Genomic DNA, 18944 nt, shown 5'->3' with positions numbered 1-18944 from the left:
CTAGGACCAAGTGAGATTTACTCCAAGTGTGCAAGGCTGGTTCGACTTTTGAAAATCAATCTGCTCTATCAACAACTCGCCGAAAAAGAAAAACCCACAGAATCGTATCAGTTGATGTAGTTGCAGCAGCTGATAAAATGCAATGGTTGTAAGGAGGTCACCATCCAGGGGTGGGGTGAGAGCTGTTGCTGAAGGTTATGATGAGTGTGAGAGGTTAGGGGTCCAGTAATAGCTTCTCTGGGAAGGAAGTGAGCTCACCAGGAACACAGGGTGGGTAGGGAGTTGCCACTTTCAGATGAGAGACACCTGAGTGCATTTGTGGGTTGACAATAGGGTCAGACTCCATCTTCTGAGAGAGGCAGTGGGGTGAGAATGAAGGGCCTGAGGGGGGAGCTGAGGGGGAGGAAGCTCATCTTGGATGGCCATGACCTCTGTACATGTTGCCTCTGTGAGCACAGCAATAATGAGGCCTCAGCGAGTAGGGCCCAGCCACCGCACCATTGTGCCACTGTGCCATCTGTGGCACAGGAGGCCAGCCATACCCAGAGTCCCGTGGCCTGGATGGGAGGACAGACAAGTGGCAGCCCTGGGTGACTTTTTCTAAACATGTACTAGTTTCAATTCTCCTTATAAAGAGAGTACGTATTCACAGCGAAATGAGAACATGGGGCAAAATCCAAACAAATGTGGAGAATCTCCATGATCACATCACATAAAGATAACAACTGTCAGAATTGTGACATCTTTCCTTCAAGGTCTCTTCTCATCTCAGGTAGTTTTATACAAGTGTGCTACTATAAAATTTAGATCACATGTAGTTTTACATATTTTTTTTCACCTAACACTAGATCATGACAATTTTCTCTCAAAAGTTTTTAATAATGACAAAATGTTTAGTATAATGTCATTCTATAATTTTTAAAATTATACCCATCTGGGACATTTGCATACTTTTCTTTCTTTCTTTTTATCCCATTACAAATAACCACAATGAACCTCCCTGTATGCGAGTCTTAGTGTACATCTGCGGTCATTTTCTCAGATAGCTTCACTAGATGATGCTTTCCACAGGTGTCAGCTGGCCTGGAGGCCGAGAAGGAGCTGGTCTGAGCTGACCAGATGGAGGTGATGGCAAGTCAGGATGCTCAGAGGAACTCAGGAGAGATGCCCCAGGGAGGGTCAGGGAAGGCATAGCTGGGAGGCCTCATGGGGTGTTCAAGAAGAAGGTAAGGGGATTGGAAGTTGAAATCTGTGGATAGAGAAGTTCAGCAAGACCACAGGTGGACCACATGGCTGAGTCCAGACTGTTTCTCTTGCCCTCTGAGATCTTTCCACTAGCCTGGCTTCGAATCCCAGAAACCACTTTCTGCCACTCATTATTAATACTGCCCATGACCTATCTCACTAGGGTGCACAGTCTGTGAGCACTCTGAGGACATGAAGGCTCCTCATGACCCTCCTCGGACCTCATCCAGCACTGGCAGTGAGGTAGTCTGGACCTCCTTGACACCTGACTTCTGACTTTTGAGAAGACACATGGCAGAGGAGTACTCACTATCTTCGTGAGTCCATATGAGCTGAGGTGTGCTTGGAGGCCCATCCCCTGGAGTGGTGAAACACAGAACTGATGCGAAGTAAGCAGTGAACTTCTTCAGATTTGTTATATACCCGTGGTGGACTCCGTGGAAATCTGGTGCAATGGTGACCACTGTGGTGGCCTCGGGGACTTCAGCTGGCCACGCCAGGAGCTGTGAGGGGACAAGTGGACAAAGAGATCCTTTTAAACTGCACATCTTCACTCTCAAGTCTGTATCCAAATTTTTATCTTGTAATTACTGTATCTTCAAAGAAAGCAATGTCATGATTAAGAAACTCCATAAATCCTACATTTTATAATCTCACTTAAAAATATGGAGTTGAAAGGCTATCTCACAGATAATTGTACACAAATATATACATTTGTATATATTTTATACATGTATATATCAATAAAATATCTACTTTAAACATGTTGGAATAATAGATACTCCTCAAACCTTCACTTTCTCTTCACTTAAAGATGTTGTGGAGCATACATGTTTTTTTTTTTTTTTTAGCACTATGCAATAAAGACAATGCCATCTTTACTTAACTTAATCGGTACAATAAAACAAACACAATTATCAACGAAACATGAACACAGATATTTTTTCCAGATAGGCACCTACTCTGCCTCAGAAAGAAGCCCGGGATTCAATGAGAATGAATCTTAATTATTTATGATTTATGTCACACTAGTTTTCTGAAAATAATTTAGGAAGTCGATCATAATTTTAAAGAAATATAGTATACATACATATTCCAAGGGAAGTTGTTTTAATGTTTGGGCAACATTATGTATGAGTGTGACTTTTAATTCCTTTGATACCAAACATTTCCAGGGTTAATTAGGTCTGAAGGTTGACATGCTGCAGGACACAAAGTGTATTTATATAGATCAAACCGACACTGAGCCATTGAATGAATGCTCCAGTCTTGCCAATAAGACTTGACAGGAAAGTCAAGGAGGCAAAATCATCTTGGTTGATCAATATGATTTTCTTTCAAAAAAGCTTCTGAGTGTAGATTCCTCTGGGGGAATCTAAAAGGAAAAGAAAAGGCAGGGCAAATTTCTAGCTACATCTGCCTTTCTAGTGAAAACAAAAAAGTGTTTTTGTAAGTTGAATCCAAACGGGAAAAAGAAGTGAACCACGTGTCTAAGGAAATAATACTCTCTGAATTTGAAATTACCAAGAATTCAAGCAGACTAGATAGAGTCTTTTCTCCATAAAGGTCTTCCCTGAGCTTACCTGCTATTGCAGAACACTAGTGACTGTGATGTAGGTAAAACCAAGACGGGATCCCAAGTCTAACCAGAAGATGATCTAAAAGGCACGATGAACTACACTTTTGGAAATTGCATCCAAATACATCTATGAAGGTAACATATTCTGGTCGTTAAGGAAAGTTATCTGGAGGTTATATAGTGGGAATCTGGGTATCTAATTCAAGCCAGGTAGGTGCCCTGAATTCACTGGTCTTGGTTCTATATACAGAACTCTCTCTGAACTTGAGACGGGGAGGGAATAAATATCTTTACCTGACAGAAATATCATTCACTGCATCTAGCACCCTTTGTTCTAAGTCTGGTCCTCTAAGAGGACTTCTCTCCAAGAAGAAGTGGTTTGTACAAATGCTGATTCCAATCAATTGAGATAGGTTTTCCACTGCTAATTTTAAAATAAATGGCTTTTCTCAAAAGAAATTGCTCTGTTACGTATGAACCATCCACTTGAAAACTAATAATTTGAGTTTTTGAACCAGTAGAGCAGATAAGGGCTTGGATAAATGGTGACCCCCTCATCCCCCCTCCCAACCACTAGCACCAAAGCCAACACACTCTGTAACTTGATGCAATGGGTTCTTTATGAAATGAGGAGTGGGCAGCCTTCTCATTGGTCACAAGACCATGACATACCAGGACGGCCACCCAGGGGTCTGAACTAAGTCCATGTACCTTATATCCCTGGTTGATGCCGTTGATGAACTGCTGAGGTGGGGGATTCCAGAGAAACTGGATGGTTGTGGAATTCACAGCTTCCATCTGCACGTTCTGTGGGGGCGCAGTAGGCACTGTTCCAAGGCAGTCGTGGAAGACAGCAAAACAAACGGTAGGAGGCACGGTAGGGAGAAGAGATGAAAAAGAAACTCTTAACTGCCACTCCTGATTCACAGGCCATTACAGCATTGAGAACAGGGAAGTGTGATGAATGTTTCTGGAAGCTAATAGTGGCATTATGAAGAAAAAGAACTGGGCTATTTCTCATCTTGTGCTGGAGAATTCTTTAAGGTGTTGGTGTAAAAGTGGACTGGATCATCTCATTCCACGGGTGAGGCTTTCCCAGGAATCCCAAAATAAAAAGCTAATAAAAGCTTTCTCTGGTTCATTTCTCAGTGACTCAGTGTTTGAGATCCAGGCAAGGTTTCGAGAAACCCCTTCCCCCCTAGGTACCACCATGTTTCAAGCCCATTTATCCTTCGTATGGGAAAAAAAGCATCCCCTCCCATATGGATTGTTCACTCATTTGGAGACTAAATTTCTCTTTGTCTATTACAGGGATCACCATTTTGTCTTCCTGTTATTGACCAGCTACACCAAATGGCCTGCCTTCCAGGAAGTCATGTTGGCTACTCATGCAACTGAAACAGGTGCATTGTTCTGTGGAGCAGCAGACACCTAGGACAGAGCAGCCAACTCTGCCCTATGAAAGCATGGAAGGCTCTGGCCAGGAGGCACCTAGACTAGGTCTGGCAGAAATGTCTGAAGAGGGAAGGCCTTGAGAAAGGCCTTCTCCATTGGGGAAATAGAGTGAGCAGGACCTGGGACTATAAAACCCCGGCATACTGTGAGGAAACAGTGAGCATGACTAGACATGGGGTACATGGGGGCAGCTGTGCTGAGGATGTAGATAGGTTGCTTTGGGCATTGCTTCATGTGCCAAATACAATGGTTGATAAAGTACACGGCAGACCATCAGGAATCCAAAGGGTTTTGAAAAAGGCAGCCATGACTGGCTGCTGGAGGACAAGAACCTCACTGGCCTCGAAGGAGGGGATGAGCCCACTGGCTGTGACATCCAACTTTCTGCAAAAGAAGGTCCTGTTCTTTCAGAGCTTGCTTCAAAGATAAGACACAGAAGCCAAAAGGATCCTCTGGCTCAAGGTAAAGACATAAAGACAACAGTTTCCTGGCACAGAACACACGGGGACAGAGCATGGTACTGTTAAAGATTACTAAGCTTCTCATTATTCTTTTCTCCAAAAGCTCATCTCATTAGGCAGAAGTGAAAAAAGCATAAAATTCACCCCAGCCCCTCAGTGTACTCCTCAAGTAACGCTCTTTTCCCAGCCGCTCTTGATGCTGGCTGCCAGGCCAATAGTCTGGTTCCCCACTCAGCATTTGTGGATTAAAAATAACTAAATAAAAATGGCCAGGGGGGATCACAGTGCTGAGGATGTAGAATGCCGGGAAGAACGTCACTTCCCAGTACTGAAGCTGAACTAACTACTAAATCTTAAATTTCCTTGAGCCTGGAGGAAAGCCAAGGTCAACAAGGCAACCAGGGAGTCTGAAATGTTAAGGAAAGATGGGCCTCTTGGAGGGGTGAGGGTGCAAGTGCTGGCTCACCTGCGACAGAGAAGGATCAGGGGACACTGTGCAGCCAGGTAGGGGAAGCTCAGTTAAAATTTCTAATGAATCGCCAGCACCTGAATGCGGGCTGGCAGGGCAGGACAGAGCATTCGGAGGCTGCAGATGCCCAGACAAGTTCGGTGCTACCGAGAAATGAAGGAGGGAATTACAAAGGCCTTCCCATTGGAAGCCAAGTGAGCCAGGAAGCTATGGAGTAATATGTTTAAGGTACTGATGGGAAAATCTATGGTCCCAGGGTTCTTGTCCTGTGAAAGCACCATAAAGGCGTTTTCAGGGAGATGCAGATGGGGAGAATTCATTACCAGCACACCAGCACTGTGAAAAACGCTGGAGGAACGTGATACCAGACAGATACCAGGCCTAGCTGTATGCAGAGAAATGGTGATTTCCAGAAACAGCTAAGATGAAGGCAGATAGAATAGATTTCTTTTCTTATTTTGACTCACTCTCAAATATAGCTGATAGTTTAGAGCAACAAAGGTAGTGTTTCATCAGGACCTGTAGCGTGGGTACGAGTGAAATGAGTGGTCCTGACAAGATGAGAATTGGGAAGGAGGCTCTGGAAGGACACACTGACCAGATTCTTACATTATGCATATGGTATGCCTCAAGATAAACTGTGATTCATTAAGGATGTCTGTCATAAACTCTGGAGCAATCACTAAATGAGTTTGGAAAAGATATAAAATAAGGCAAGCATGGGGAAAATGATGTAAATATGAAAATACCTAATTAATCCCAGAGCAGGTAAGCAAAAGGAGCAGAAAAGGAGAAAACAGGAGAGGGATCAAATAGAAAGCAATTGTCTAGATTACAGATTTTAACTTTATCAAGTCACATAAAATGTAAACAGTCCATACATACCAACAAAAGACAGGCCATCGGATGAAAAGCGAGACCTGACTTTGTGGTGTCTAAAAGAATCTCACTTTAAAGGTGAAGACATAAAGAACTTACAAATAAAAGAACAGAAAAAATACACTCTGAAGATATAATCCCTCTGGAGTACAGAGGGGCAGCACATGGGATTCTGCGGGTGATGGAAATAGTCTGTGTCTCGATCACGGTTGTGATCGTGGACTATGTGTGTTTATCGAAACGTACACAACTGTACCTTAAAAAGGGGGAATCAATAATTTTCTGTAAATTATATCACAGGGAATCTGACTTTTAAAAACTGCTGTAAGGGGGCACCTGGGTGGCTCAGTGGTTGAGCGTCAACCTTTGCCTTTGCCTCAAGTCATGATACCGGGATCCTGGGGATCAAGTCCCATATTGGGCTCCCCGCAGGGAACCTGTTTCTCCTTCTGCTTATATCTCTGCCTCTCTCTGTCTCTCATGAATAAATAAATAAAATCTTAAAAATAAAAACCTGCTGTAAGTTTTTTGATACTTTTCTCCCACCATGAGGTGATATCTGTGCCTGGGATCCTGGCATGCGGGCTCAGCAAATACTCTGCCCAGGACCCTGACACCACCTTGGCTATCCTGGGGGAGCCCAGCCTCGAGCCTTCCCTGCCATGGCCCCGACATGTGAGAGGATCCATGTCCTGCCCTCCAGCCCAGCCCAGCCACCCTCAGACTGGGGGCCTCCCCTCCGGCCCCACAGCACCAGGAGGTGCTGTAGGACAGTGGTTGTCTTAAACCTCTAGTTGTCTCCACTGAAAGAAGGGAAGACATGAAGAGGGAGAGACGAGGAAGGAGGAACAGGGAAAGGGAAGAAAAGTATCAGGGGCACCTGGGAGGAGACTCTGACGTGTTGGCTGCTTCTCCCAGAAGCCTCATTCTGCCCTCCCTTCTCATCAGCTGGGGTCACATCAAAGCACCAGGTTCAGAGTGGCTCTGCCTGCGGCACCCCTGCATCACAGCCCGTGAAGCTAGAGGCACAGTCCATCCCAATGTCCCAGGAAGGAGGTTCTGGAGCCCCAGAGTCCTTCCTCTTGCCCACCTGGGGCTTTGTCCAAAAAAATCACCAGTTGTCCTAGCCTTCCTTTGGCTTCTTGTCACCCTAATTATTGTCATCGGAAATGACTCATGAATACAAGGACGATGGAATTACAAATTCCCTAAAGTGAAAGAAAGAGCTACAGCCAGAAAATCCTTGTCGAAAGTGTTTCCAACAGAGGCTGAAAGGCCTTAATTATTGAGGGCTATGGAGCCCTCCTCTTGCGAGGAAAGGCTCTGGCCTTGCTCCCAGGTAGGGCTTCTCTGCAGTCTTCACAAGAGATCTCAGTGCCTCGGTGGCCTCCCATTGCTCCCAATAAGGCCTCCAGGGACATTTTCTCCCCAGATAATTAGCATTTAAAGTGCAGTTCTTCCCTTGTCCCTAACTGCAGACCTTGAAGAGGTCTGCTAAAGTGACAGGTGTTATGCTCTTTTGTAGTTTTCATCGCTCAAAAAGAAAATTCATTTTTTCTAGATAATTCCCCCTACAGTGATCCTAGTACACTCTCAGTCTTAAATTCAACACAGCTTTAACTCTGTCTTGATTCTCACAGCCAAGGACAAGGAGCCCTGTCGTGAGCACCTAGCACCCATGCTCCCCTAACAGGGGAACGGAGAAAGCACATGAGCAGTTTTAGAAACAGGAATTAATCTGATACAGAAAAGTCTGTGGCCGGGATAAAGCAATGGCTGAAGTGGGATTTCTTGGAATGGGCAAGCAGGAGGCACCACATGGCAGAGGAGCACCAGAGTTAATGATGTCTTGTCGATTCTCCACAGTGGTCAACCGCTGTTCACAGCCGCTGAAAAATTTACAACTATTGCATTACATTTGAAAACTTTATCTGTGCATTGCATACTACTAAGTGAAATATGCCAATCTGAAAAGGCTACATCCTGTGTGATTCCCACTAGAGGACATTCTGGAAACAGCAAAACCACAGAGGTAGTCCATTAGTGGTTGTCAGGGGAGGGGACGGAGGGACGAGTAGGCAAAACACAGGATTTTTAGGGCAAACTATTGTGTATGATGTCACAGTGGATGCACGTCATCACACTTTTGTCAAAACCCACAGAGTTTATGGCACCAAGAGTGAACCCTGATATAAACTACTGATTGTGGGTGACACTGATGTATTGGTGTAGTTCAACAACTATAACAGATGCACCACTCTGGTGGGGGATAGTGATGGTGGGGGAGGCTGTGATGGGTAGGGGGTACGCAGCCCATGGGGAACTTTTGCACCTTTTGCTCAGTTTTGTGGTGAACTTAAAACTGCTCTAAAAAACAAAGTCTATTAAAAAAAATAAAACTAGGGGCACCTGGATGGCTTAGTTGGTTAAGCAACTGCCTTTGGCTCAGGTCAGGATCTCAGGGTCCTAGAATCGAGTCCCACATCAGGCTCTCTGTTCAGCAGGGAGTCTGCTTCCCCCTCTACCTCTCTCTGCCCCTGCTCCCCGCTTGTGCTTGAACTCTCGCTCTCTCTGCCTGTCTCAAATAAACAAATGAAATCTTAAAACAACAACAAAAAACTAGACATGACTTTACTATGCACTTGCTGAACCCAGCCATTGTTACACATTTTTCAGGAGCATCTGCAGGGAGGTCTCAGAGCAGCACAGCCCACAGCACTCTCCCCAACATCCCCATTCACCCAACCTCTCAAGTTCACTTTTACGGTAGTTCAAGCTGCTTATCACCAGTGAATTTTGTAGTTATTGTTAAGTGTGCATGGAATTTTTTTTTCAATTAATTTGCTAGTATTTTTGCCTGGTCACATATAGAGGGCGTGTGTGATTATGCTTATTTCCTGGTGTTAGGTGTTCCTCAGTAAAATATGAATGACTTTTAAAAAATTCCCTTCTACCTCCTTCCCTTTCTTTCTTCCTGGCTAGTCATGTAAATTCAGCAAGATCTGATCCTTGATGGATTTCAAAATGAATCCTTGGTTTTAGAAATTTAAAAATGTTTTAAAATAATAAGCTACATAAATAAATCAACTCATTAAAGAGGACTGCAGCATTTTACAGCTTCAAATAATTGACTTTTTGAAATATTTGGGATCAGAGAGTACATAATTAATATTTATAGGTCATGAATCTTTCAGAATTTTAGTTCTTTAATCAAATAGAAATGAATGTGTCAATATTGCCTACTGCATGCTTTTTTTTTTCTTGGATTTTTCAACTCAACTCATTTGAAAACATCCTTAAGAATGCATGCAGCCACAACTTTCTGAAAAGCTGATTTCTGAAGTCATTAAGCCCACAGTCCACTATATGTACTTTATATTTAATCATATAAATATATATTAAAATCATTTATGTCTGTATTAGTAATACCATTTTATATTTATAGAGACATATTTCCCCAGCATAATGAACAATTTTCTAATTAAAGGGAGTCATTGGGACGCCTGGGTGGCTCAGTCAGTGAAGCGTCTACCCTTGGCTCAGGTCATGATCTCAGGGTCCTGGGTTTGAGCCCCACATTGGGCTCCCTGCTCAGCCTCTGTCCCTCTCCCTGCTTGTGCTTGCTTGCTTTCTTTCTCAAAAATAAATAAGTAAATAAAATCTTTAAAAAAATTAAAGGGAATCATCAGGTAGTAAAAGTCAGATAGTAAAAGAATTTTCTGCCCAGGGAATGTCATGGCGATGCTCTGGAATTGAGATTTGCATGCTCAGATCATCTTCTCCTTTAGCCTAAATTCAGTATCTGATGGGAAAGGAATTGGATGAAGTGATGATGCCAGGCAGATCATGCCAGCACCTTTCCCCCAATAGCTGATCTTACCCAGAAAAGATTAGAAGTGGGAAACTGGATGCAGCTACAAAATTGGAAGAAAGGGTATTTATGAATTTGGTTACAACTGTATCAGATTGAATATGAGAAGTTGGTTACAACATCCTGCTGTTGAGCACTAAAGCCAACACTCCTCCTTGTAGCTGCAGAATCATTCCTCTTGTCAGATTGTGTAGAAGCTGTAAGAGACATGTCTGGGACCAATGGAGCACGGGAAATAGGACAGGTATGGCTTCTGAATAACACTGGTAGAAGGTGTGTGGATGACATGTCAGATGACCCAGGGACAGACTTAGTTGGAAGACTATTAAAGCAAAACTTTCTGATTAACTCCTTCAAAACAAAGAGTGTTACTTATGTTGTAAAATCATATACCTGTGTTAGATTGAGCATCCTGTTTGTGAGGCATTTCCTGTATAAGCTTTACTGGGGTGCTTAGTAGATACACCCAGAAGGAAGTGAGGAAGCCAGGACAGTGCAGAAGAGGGCATCTAATCCCTTCCAGTTGTCCTCAACTGAGGCCAAGGGACTGGGCTTTTCCATGCCCAAAGCAGCCAGCCACTAGCCAACCATAGGCTGACCTGGGGGAGGAGGTGGGAGGTTCCAGAAGGGTCACAGCAGTGAACCCTGAGCAGACCCTGTGCCAGTGCTGGGGATGGGGAGGCGGCCCAGAGGCAATGATCGGGACCGGCACCACAGTATACCACATATCAGTCATGCTAGGAAGGATGATATGGGCAAAAAGCTAAATGGATATTGGGAATAAGTAAGGTGTCAAAGAACACATTTATAAGTTTAATATACCAAAGCTAACAGGAAGGCATAAAGATTGTACTGCAAAAGTCAACCTGAAAAGCCTCAGATTCAAGAAATTCATTGTTTTATTCAGAGACATTATTTGTAAGAGGTGGCCTGTGGCCTTGAACTCTTTATTAAGGATGCTATTGGGATGGTAAATCTACTAAAATCCAGGACACTACAGTCCCACCTTTTTTTGTTGTTGTTGTTTTGTGAAAGACCAAAAAAAAATGGCATCCCTTTTGACAAAAGGATGTCTTTTAGGGTTTGATGATAATGCTACATGTCAGGTGAGGTTAGAACTATCAGTATCATCCATCCATGATGGAGGCTTTGCTGATTTAATGATCTGAATGAGTTTGTCTCTGGGTCATCTAACTGCCATCCGTTAGTCTTCTAATAGCATTACTCAAAAGTGGGAACTTCGCTGTTTCCTATTTCTTTTGTTTTTTTTTTTAAGCTTTATTTATCTGAGAGAGGGAGAGGCAAGAGAGAGAATCCTCAGGCAGATTCCCCACTGAGCGTGGAGCCAGTTGTGGGGCTCAATCTCATGACCCTGAAATCATGACCTGAGCTGAAATCAAGAGTCAGATGCTTAACGGACTGAGCCGTCCAGGCGCCCCCCTACCCGTTTCCTATTTCAATTGCAGATGGAAGCCTATGGGCTGTCAGAAAGAAGGGTCCCAAGTGTGTGAACTAAACAAAGCACTGTTATTATCACTGTTGCTATTAGTTTTGGTGACTTGGAGTCACGTTGAAGATTTGTGGAAGCATGAGTTATTGGCACCAACAGTGGTTCCATTAACTGACACTTCTGAGCACCTGAGTGGACATGGTTGAAACCTTGTAGAAGCATCCTGACACATACGGGGGTCAAAGCAGAAACTCACCTTGGTTATGGAGTTAACTGTGCACTGGAGAGAACAGGATCAATTTTATAATTCTAAAGGAATCACTGTTTGAACTCTGAAGGGAAAATAGTAAGACTGGCAACAACATCTATGTAGAACCATAGAAATACTCATTATTTTGAAATACTTGATATGAAAAACATTTGCTCAGAATCCAATCCATTCACCTCAACTCAAAAAAACGTTCAACATTATGTCTGTCAAAGAAATGAAAGGAAGAGCTGTTAACCTAAAGAAACATTATGCCCGTAAAGTGCTATTTAAAGAGGCTGAATTATCTGCATTCCGGTTAATGGCAAGGAAGAAGTTTCTCCTAACTGGGGAAAAGGTAATAAATAATCTTCTAACATGTGACTACCTACTTGTGCAAATACTTTCTCGTCAATGGTAGCTTCCATGTATTGGAAGAGGTTAAAAGTCTGCATGCAGTCTGAATGGAGCCATCTCAAGAATAAAACCAGATATTAAAACCATGACGTTCACCAATCAAGGTCAAGTATCTCACAATACATCTTGAGAGTTCTGATTGGGAAGGTTTATGCAAATTCATTATATAATAGTTTCTCTTATATTCTCCAAAGGTGACCAATGAGGCTTAAAAAAATACTGTTATGAATCCACAGACTGACAGGTATTTGAAGCATTTCACTTCATTGCAATTATTAGTGGTATTGATTTTCATATTTTCCCATCTTTAAGTAGGGGGAGTCTCTCCAGGTGAGGATGAGTCTTTTTGACAAGCTGTCCCTAACATTTAATAGTTTCTTTGCTTTCCGAGAGGTCAAGATCTTGCAGGCTCATCTTATATATTACCTGCTGGATACCTGACCTGGAATCTCTGTTTACTTATCCAAGAATGCCTGTGGTTTTTTTTGTGTGTGTGGTTACTGGGAAGCCCAGGGCTACTGCATTGGTTCCTATATCTATGACTTTTTTAAAAAATTCTTTTTTTTTTAAGACAAAATCATCATACTACTAATTCAAATTCAAAGTTTCAACTTTCAACAAAAATCTCAGTTCCCAATAACATCAACATAATACTTCTTTGCTTTACCTCATAACTCTCACGCAATAGTCTTAAAATGTAAACCCAACACCATCATTACCATGTGACTGCTGATAACAGTCTCAGACCTTTTTCTCCCCATTTTTTAAAAGATTTTACTTATTTGTGTGTGTGTGTGTGTGTGTGTGAGAGAGAGAGAGAGAGAGAGAGAGAGACCCCAGGATCATGACCTGAGGGCAGATGCTCAACCGACAAAGCCACCCAGGTGCCCCCCAGTTTTTGTTTTTATGCCTGGAGTATATCCTGTTAGGGATGTATAGTCAAGTAATCATAGTTTAAAGTGACTTGAAGTAATCGCTTTCTGTTTGGTTATGCCACCAATTTAATATATGCTTGTATTCATTTCTTTGAATTTTACCTTCAATTTTTTAGTATTTTACAAATATTTGTAAGTTAATTTAGTTTTATAAACAGATAGATAGATGGTCTCAAAGTTACTAAGAAGCCCTATTTCTGCTATTATGCTCTCCTCTTTCTCTGCAGGGATACCGTGGAATTTCTAGGAAAACCTAGAAAGCAGCACAGCACAGTGGTTTATGAGCCAGAGTCTTGCACCAGGACCTTGGTGAGGGCCTTTCGGTAGGTCTCGCCTTACCATGGAGGTGGACAGTCTCACGTATGGGCCTTCCCATCTTTCCATTTGTTTGCAAGTGTCTCATTGGAATAAGTTTCTACAAGTCAGGGGGTTGACGGTTTAGCCAGGTATTGGCATCAGGAGTTCTACCAGTTTGGGGTAGAACATGAAAAGGAATTAGCAATATTTTTAAATGAGACAGATAATTTGCATTTTGACATATTTAAAACTTACAAAGCATTTGAAGTAATGGAAAGACTTTCCGCCCCAAACTGTTTGATAGTGAGCTACCAAGGTAAGTCCCTCAGTCCCCAGAATCTGTGGCATGTAAGTCATAGAAAGGACATTGACCACCTGACCACAATACAGCCACAGAACCCAGAACATCAGAACTGCATCTTATCTACAATTTCTCCTGTTTTTCCTGTAAGGTCCTCCCCTCCATGGTAGTAAGAATCCGGTCCAGATCCTGTGCTGCTTTTACTTTTCACGTCTCTTCGGTCTTCCACCTGGGGCTGTTGCTCAATTCTTCCTCGACTTTCACAGCATAGGCATTTCAGGATATTACAGGCTAATTATTTTCTGTGTATTGTCCCTTGGTTTGTGTGTGTCTCGTGTCTTTTCTCAGGTAGGTTCCAGCTATGCCTCTTAGGAAGGGGGAGCACAGAGGTGGTGCTCTGTTATTTCATAGAGTCCTCTCTGCTGCACGATTTTGCTTTGTCCCATCATGGGAGGTTCACTTGAACCCCCTGTTGCCTGAGGTTTCTCCTCAGCAGAGTTATCCCTGTCCCTCTGTAATTCCTATGCATTTTGGGAGGAGATGCTTGGAGACTACGGGTACCCGTTCCTCATTAAATGTCCTCCCACTAACTGCGGCATCCACGGATGTGTGCTGATTGACCTATCAGTATTCGTATCATGTTGCTTCCCCACTAGCACTGAGCAAGCGTGTCTGTTTCAAGTCTTATCACAGAATACTGTCAGATTTTCACATTTTTGCGAAAATGATAGGTGAGAAATGGTGTCTCTGTGTAGTTTCCTTTGTGCTCCTCTTATTATTGGCAAAAGTGAGCACCTTCTCATGTGGCTAAAGGCCACTTGCACTTCTGTTAATTCTCTTATTTCTTGACTTCTCTCTTTTGCTTACTGGTCTTCTACTTCTCTATTTTAAAACTCTTAATAGACAGCTTAATATACAGCTAGTAACGACTTCTCTGGGATATAATTTGTCTGCTGTTTATCTTTTTTTGACATACAGAATACTTTAGCTATATAAACATATAGTGAAATTTATCAATTTTTTTTTCATTTATTGCTTCTAGATTTTAAATGATAGAGAAATTTTCCCTGCTTCCAGGTTATACAGAATTCACTGTTTTCTTCTAGTACTTCTGTGGGTTCCTGTTTTTAATATGGATCTCTCTGACCCATTTGGAATGCAATGTTGAATCTGGTGTGGAGAATGGCTCCAGTTTCATCTTTTCCCATAGAGTAATCCACTTACTTCAATACTACTTGTCAACAATTGTGTTTTTGGTTAGTCATTTGAGATGCCACTGTTTTTGTGTACTAAGTTTTCACATGTAATTGAGTCCATTTCTGGATTTCCTGCTCCTTTCCATTCATCTTCTGTTCCTGCACTGATACTGCACTCTTTTAATTACAGAGCTTGGTAATATATTTTCATTCCTAAAGGACTAGTCCACTCTCATTGCTTTTCCCTTTCAGGATTTTCCTAGCTATTCTTGTTCATTTCTTCTGGATGAACTTTAAAAATGAATTTCTCTAGCTAGAAAAAAGATTCTGATACTGTTTTTGTTGAGATCATGGGACATTTCTAAATTAAGGTAGGGAGCACACAATCACTGTGATGATAAGTCTCCTCACCCAAGAACACGATGAGACTATCCATTTGTTTGTGTCTATTTGTATGACTTTCAGAAATATGTGTAGTTGGACATTTCTTGTTGAGCTCACCCCCAGATTTCTTTCCTCTCTTTTCTTTTTTAATGTTATTCAGCTATATTGAAGTGAGGCCTTCTCTCTGTTCTTTTTTTTTTAATTTATTTTTTATTGGTGTTCAATTTACTAACATACAGAATAACCCCCAGTGCCCGTCACCCATTCACTCCCACCCCCCGCCCTCCTCCCCTTCTACCACCCCTAGTTCGTTTCCCAGAGTTAGCAGTCTTTACGTTCTGTCTCCCTTTCTGATATTTCCCACACATTTCTTCTCCCTTCCCTTATATTCCCTTTCACTATTATTTATATTCCCCAAATGAATGAGAACATATAATGTTTGTCCTTCTCCGTATTATGCTGAGTGAAGTAAGCCTTCTCTCTGATTATAACTTCTAGCTGTGTTTTGTTTGTGCTCATGGAGTCTCCCATTTCCTTATGCGGATTTTGTAACTGGCTAGTTTGATAAATTCTCTTATCATTGACAGTAGTTTCTCCATGGGCTCTTTTAGTTTTCAGATATCAAATCTTATTGTCTGTAAGTAGAGATAGTTTTAGCACTTCCTCTTCAGGTCTGGTGCCTCTGATTGCTTTCTCTTGTCTACTGCTTTGGTGAACAGTCTCCCTGCAACATTCAAGGGTGGTGGAGACTGTGAGCAGCCCATCATTCCTCATTAGCAGGAGCACCTGCAGTGCCTCCACATTAAGCGAATGGAGAAAACAGACTTGGGGGCTGAGGTACATATGCCATTTATCATACTGAGTAAATATGTATGAATTCCTATTTTATTACATATTTTTACTATGGAGAGGTGTTGAATATTGTCAAATGCCAAAACTGCATTCTTGGATTAAACCCCACTTGCATATGATCTACTACTTTTTCACATGCTGTTTGAGTTTTGCTTGATAATTTTTGCATTTTTGCATCAATATTCATAAAGTGGAACACCAGTTTGTAACTTGGCTTCTTTGATACAATCTTTGCATTCTCTGAAATCATTTGGGATTTTTCGTGGCCTACGACACACTTGATTTTCATAAATGTTCTCTGTCCCCCTGTAAAATGAGGTGTATTTTCTCTTGTCAGAGTTCACAGTTGGTACATAAATTCTACCTTATTTATCATGTCATTTAGGTATCTATACTGTGACTGATTTTACTTTTTGTCTACATCTGCCTTGGGCTGAGAGACATGTTAAAGTCTCCTTTCATTAGTGTCTCTGTTTTCTTTGCATCTCTTACTGTTTCTGCTTCATGCAGGTCATTGCTATGTTCCTAGGTTCATAAGTGAATGTTACTACTTCACGGTGAACTGCAGCTTTTGGCATTATGACATGCTCTCCTTTCTCTTTTTTTATTTTTTTATATATGAGATCTAGGAGCCAGAAATCAAGATTATGACTCCTGCTTTCTTTTATTTGTATTTGCCTGTGTATCTTTTCTACATCTTTTTACTTTTCTACCTTTCTAAGTCTCTTCCTTTTGGGTATCTTGTGTTTATAGTACCAGTTAGATTTTGCTTTGCCAGCCAATCTGGAAGTCTTTTTTTTACAGGCTAATTAATTTCATTATATTTATTGATATAATCAATAAATTTGGCTTCAGTTCTGTATATTGTATACACACATATGTTACATACATATTATAATTATACATATGCTTATTGCTATGTCTCTGTGTATATGTACACATGTGTATGATTCACAATGTGGTCTGTTTTCTTTTTTGATATATTTTGGTAATTAGGAATGTTTGTATTTTTGTTCTAATATTTACACACACACACACACACACACACTAAAGTATTTACATAGCTCTAAGTCCTCTTTTTTGATACAATCTCTTGATTCCCTACTATAGGCAATATTGCAATGTATTCTTTCCTCTCTAGAAACACTGTGATGTGATCACACAAACTGATGATACAATAAAACACACCAGTTCAATATACAAGGATTAGTATAATGTGCTGGAAGACTTCTTATTTTGGCTTCAGATTCTCATTTACACAAAGAGATGTCAGCTTTATCTCTGGTAAGGGCATGCTAACACAGAAGTACACATGCATATGTATACGTCTATGTGCATATGCATGTGTAAATGTGCATATGTGTACTATTATCAAACCAGGTCCTTTCTTTGTGTTTATGTGGTGAGTATAGGTTTGCAATCCCTGTCTTCATGGAACTTAGAGTCTAGTGGGATATGCAGACATATGTGATTCCATGTAATAAGTGCTACTCGGAAGGTCAACACAGATTTCCTTCAGGTAGACTCTATGGAAGAGACAGTTCCTGAGCCAAATCTTTAAGTATAAGTAGGAATTGCCAAGTGAAAATGTGGTTGGAAAGTTATTGGCTGAGTATGTGCCTGAGTCTGTACCTAGGCATGGACACAGATTCCAATACATGCATTTGACTCAACATCATGGTTCTGTCCTATGATATTATGCTCACCAGATCTTTGATACATAATGCTTCCTCTGTGAAGCTTCATAGAGGCCAGGGCCATGCAAGACACCCAGATGGGTACAGATCGAGTTGTATAGACTGGAAGAGGAGATGCAAGGGCCCTCGAGGCCATGAGATCACCTGCAGCACCCAGATGTGTGGTCCCTTAGCTACAGTTGGCACAGCTTCTCAGACAAACGTCCCTGCTCTTTAGGTGATCTTGCACCTCTGCTATGCCTGATAAAGGGGCTTTTCCTTATGCTCAACTAAAATCTTGCCTTCCACAACTTGGGCCCAGTGGTCCCTTTCTGTCTCCTGGGTAAACTGTCCCTTGCACATAAAGCTGTTGGACTATTTGAAAATCACAACAATATCCAGTTAGGCTTTACTACTACTGGCTAAACAAACATCCTGTTTCTCTTTGTTTCCCATACGGCAGGATTTAGGGAGCACTGCCCACTGTGTACTGGCTGTCTTCCTCTGAAAAGCCTTGGTTTTCTTATCATCCCTCAGGGCAAGGCACCTGGAACTGAGCTCAGTGCTCCAAGAGACATCCAGCCAAGATACGATTCCATGGTATTGTGATCTGCCTTGATTTGGAAATATGTGATCTACACAGGGAGATTAAGATTATAGTCGTAGTTCTCCTTGGGTGACTCACCTTTCCCCCAGTCTTTCTATGGTGACAGTTGGCAAGTCCTATCTCTCCATCCCATGGTCACATGATTGGTGTGTTTGTGCGTAAATGTAGTATTTGGCTTCTATGTCCCAACTTGATTTCAACCATCAATCTAAGAAAGCAATTTATTTTTTATTTCTGAGCTGAGAGAGAATACATGAATTACCTCAGCTGTGACACCTGAATATATGATAGGCATGCCATATCTCTGTTCCCTCCAAGTCTCTGACAGAAGTGCTGGCCTAGAAGAGCCAGAAGAACGATGGGTTTTACATCTGTGAGTCAGGTAAATTGCACTCTATGGGCAAAGCTGAGCCCTGGGAACACATCTAATTATTTTCATCATCCAATCCATATTTCCCCACCTTAGCCACAAGGGTACTTATTTCATGAATTAATAAATGAATGAATGAGGGATGCCTGGATGGCTCAGCAGTTGGGTGTTTGCCTTTGGCTCAGGGCATGATCCCAGGTCTGGGGATCAAGTCCTGTATGGGGCTCCCTGTGAGAAGACTGCTTCTCCCTCT

The 18944-nt window shown here is 41.9% G+C and overlaps 1 protein-coding gene across 18 annotated transcripts in view; it reads right to left on the bottom strand.

Annotated features, from left to right (window-relative positions):
- SDK1 (sidekick cell adhesion molecule 1) overlaps positions 1-18944 on the bottom strand; it is an 894112-nt gene that overhangs the window by 157098 nt on the left and 718070 nt on the right. For all 18 annotated transcript variants that reach the window (XM_077907645.1, XM_077907637.1, XM_077907636.1 and 15 more), the window contains 2 exons: positions 3536-3651; positions 1556-1748 (listed from right to left, as the gene is read on the bottom strand). In XM_077907645.1, the coding sequence (XP_077763771.1) occupies positions 1556-1748; positions 3536-3651 (309 nt within the window). The remainder of the gene's footprint in view (positions 1-1555; positions 1749-3535; positions 3652-18944) is intronic.

This window comes from Canis aureus, chromosome 8 (assembly GCF_053574225.1).
Source record: "Canis aureus isolate CA01 chromosome 8, VMU_Caureus_v.1.0, whole genome shotgun sequence".
Lineage (NCBI taxonomy): Eukaryota > Metazoa > Chordata > Mammalia > Carnivora > Canidae > Canis > Canis aureus.
The sequence above is the reverse complement of the archived record's forward strand: the minus strand, read 5'-3'. Positions and strand labels throughout refer to the sequence as shown.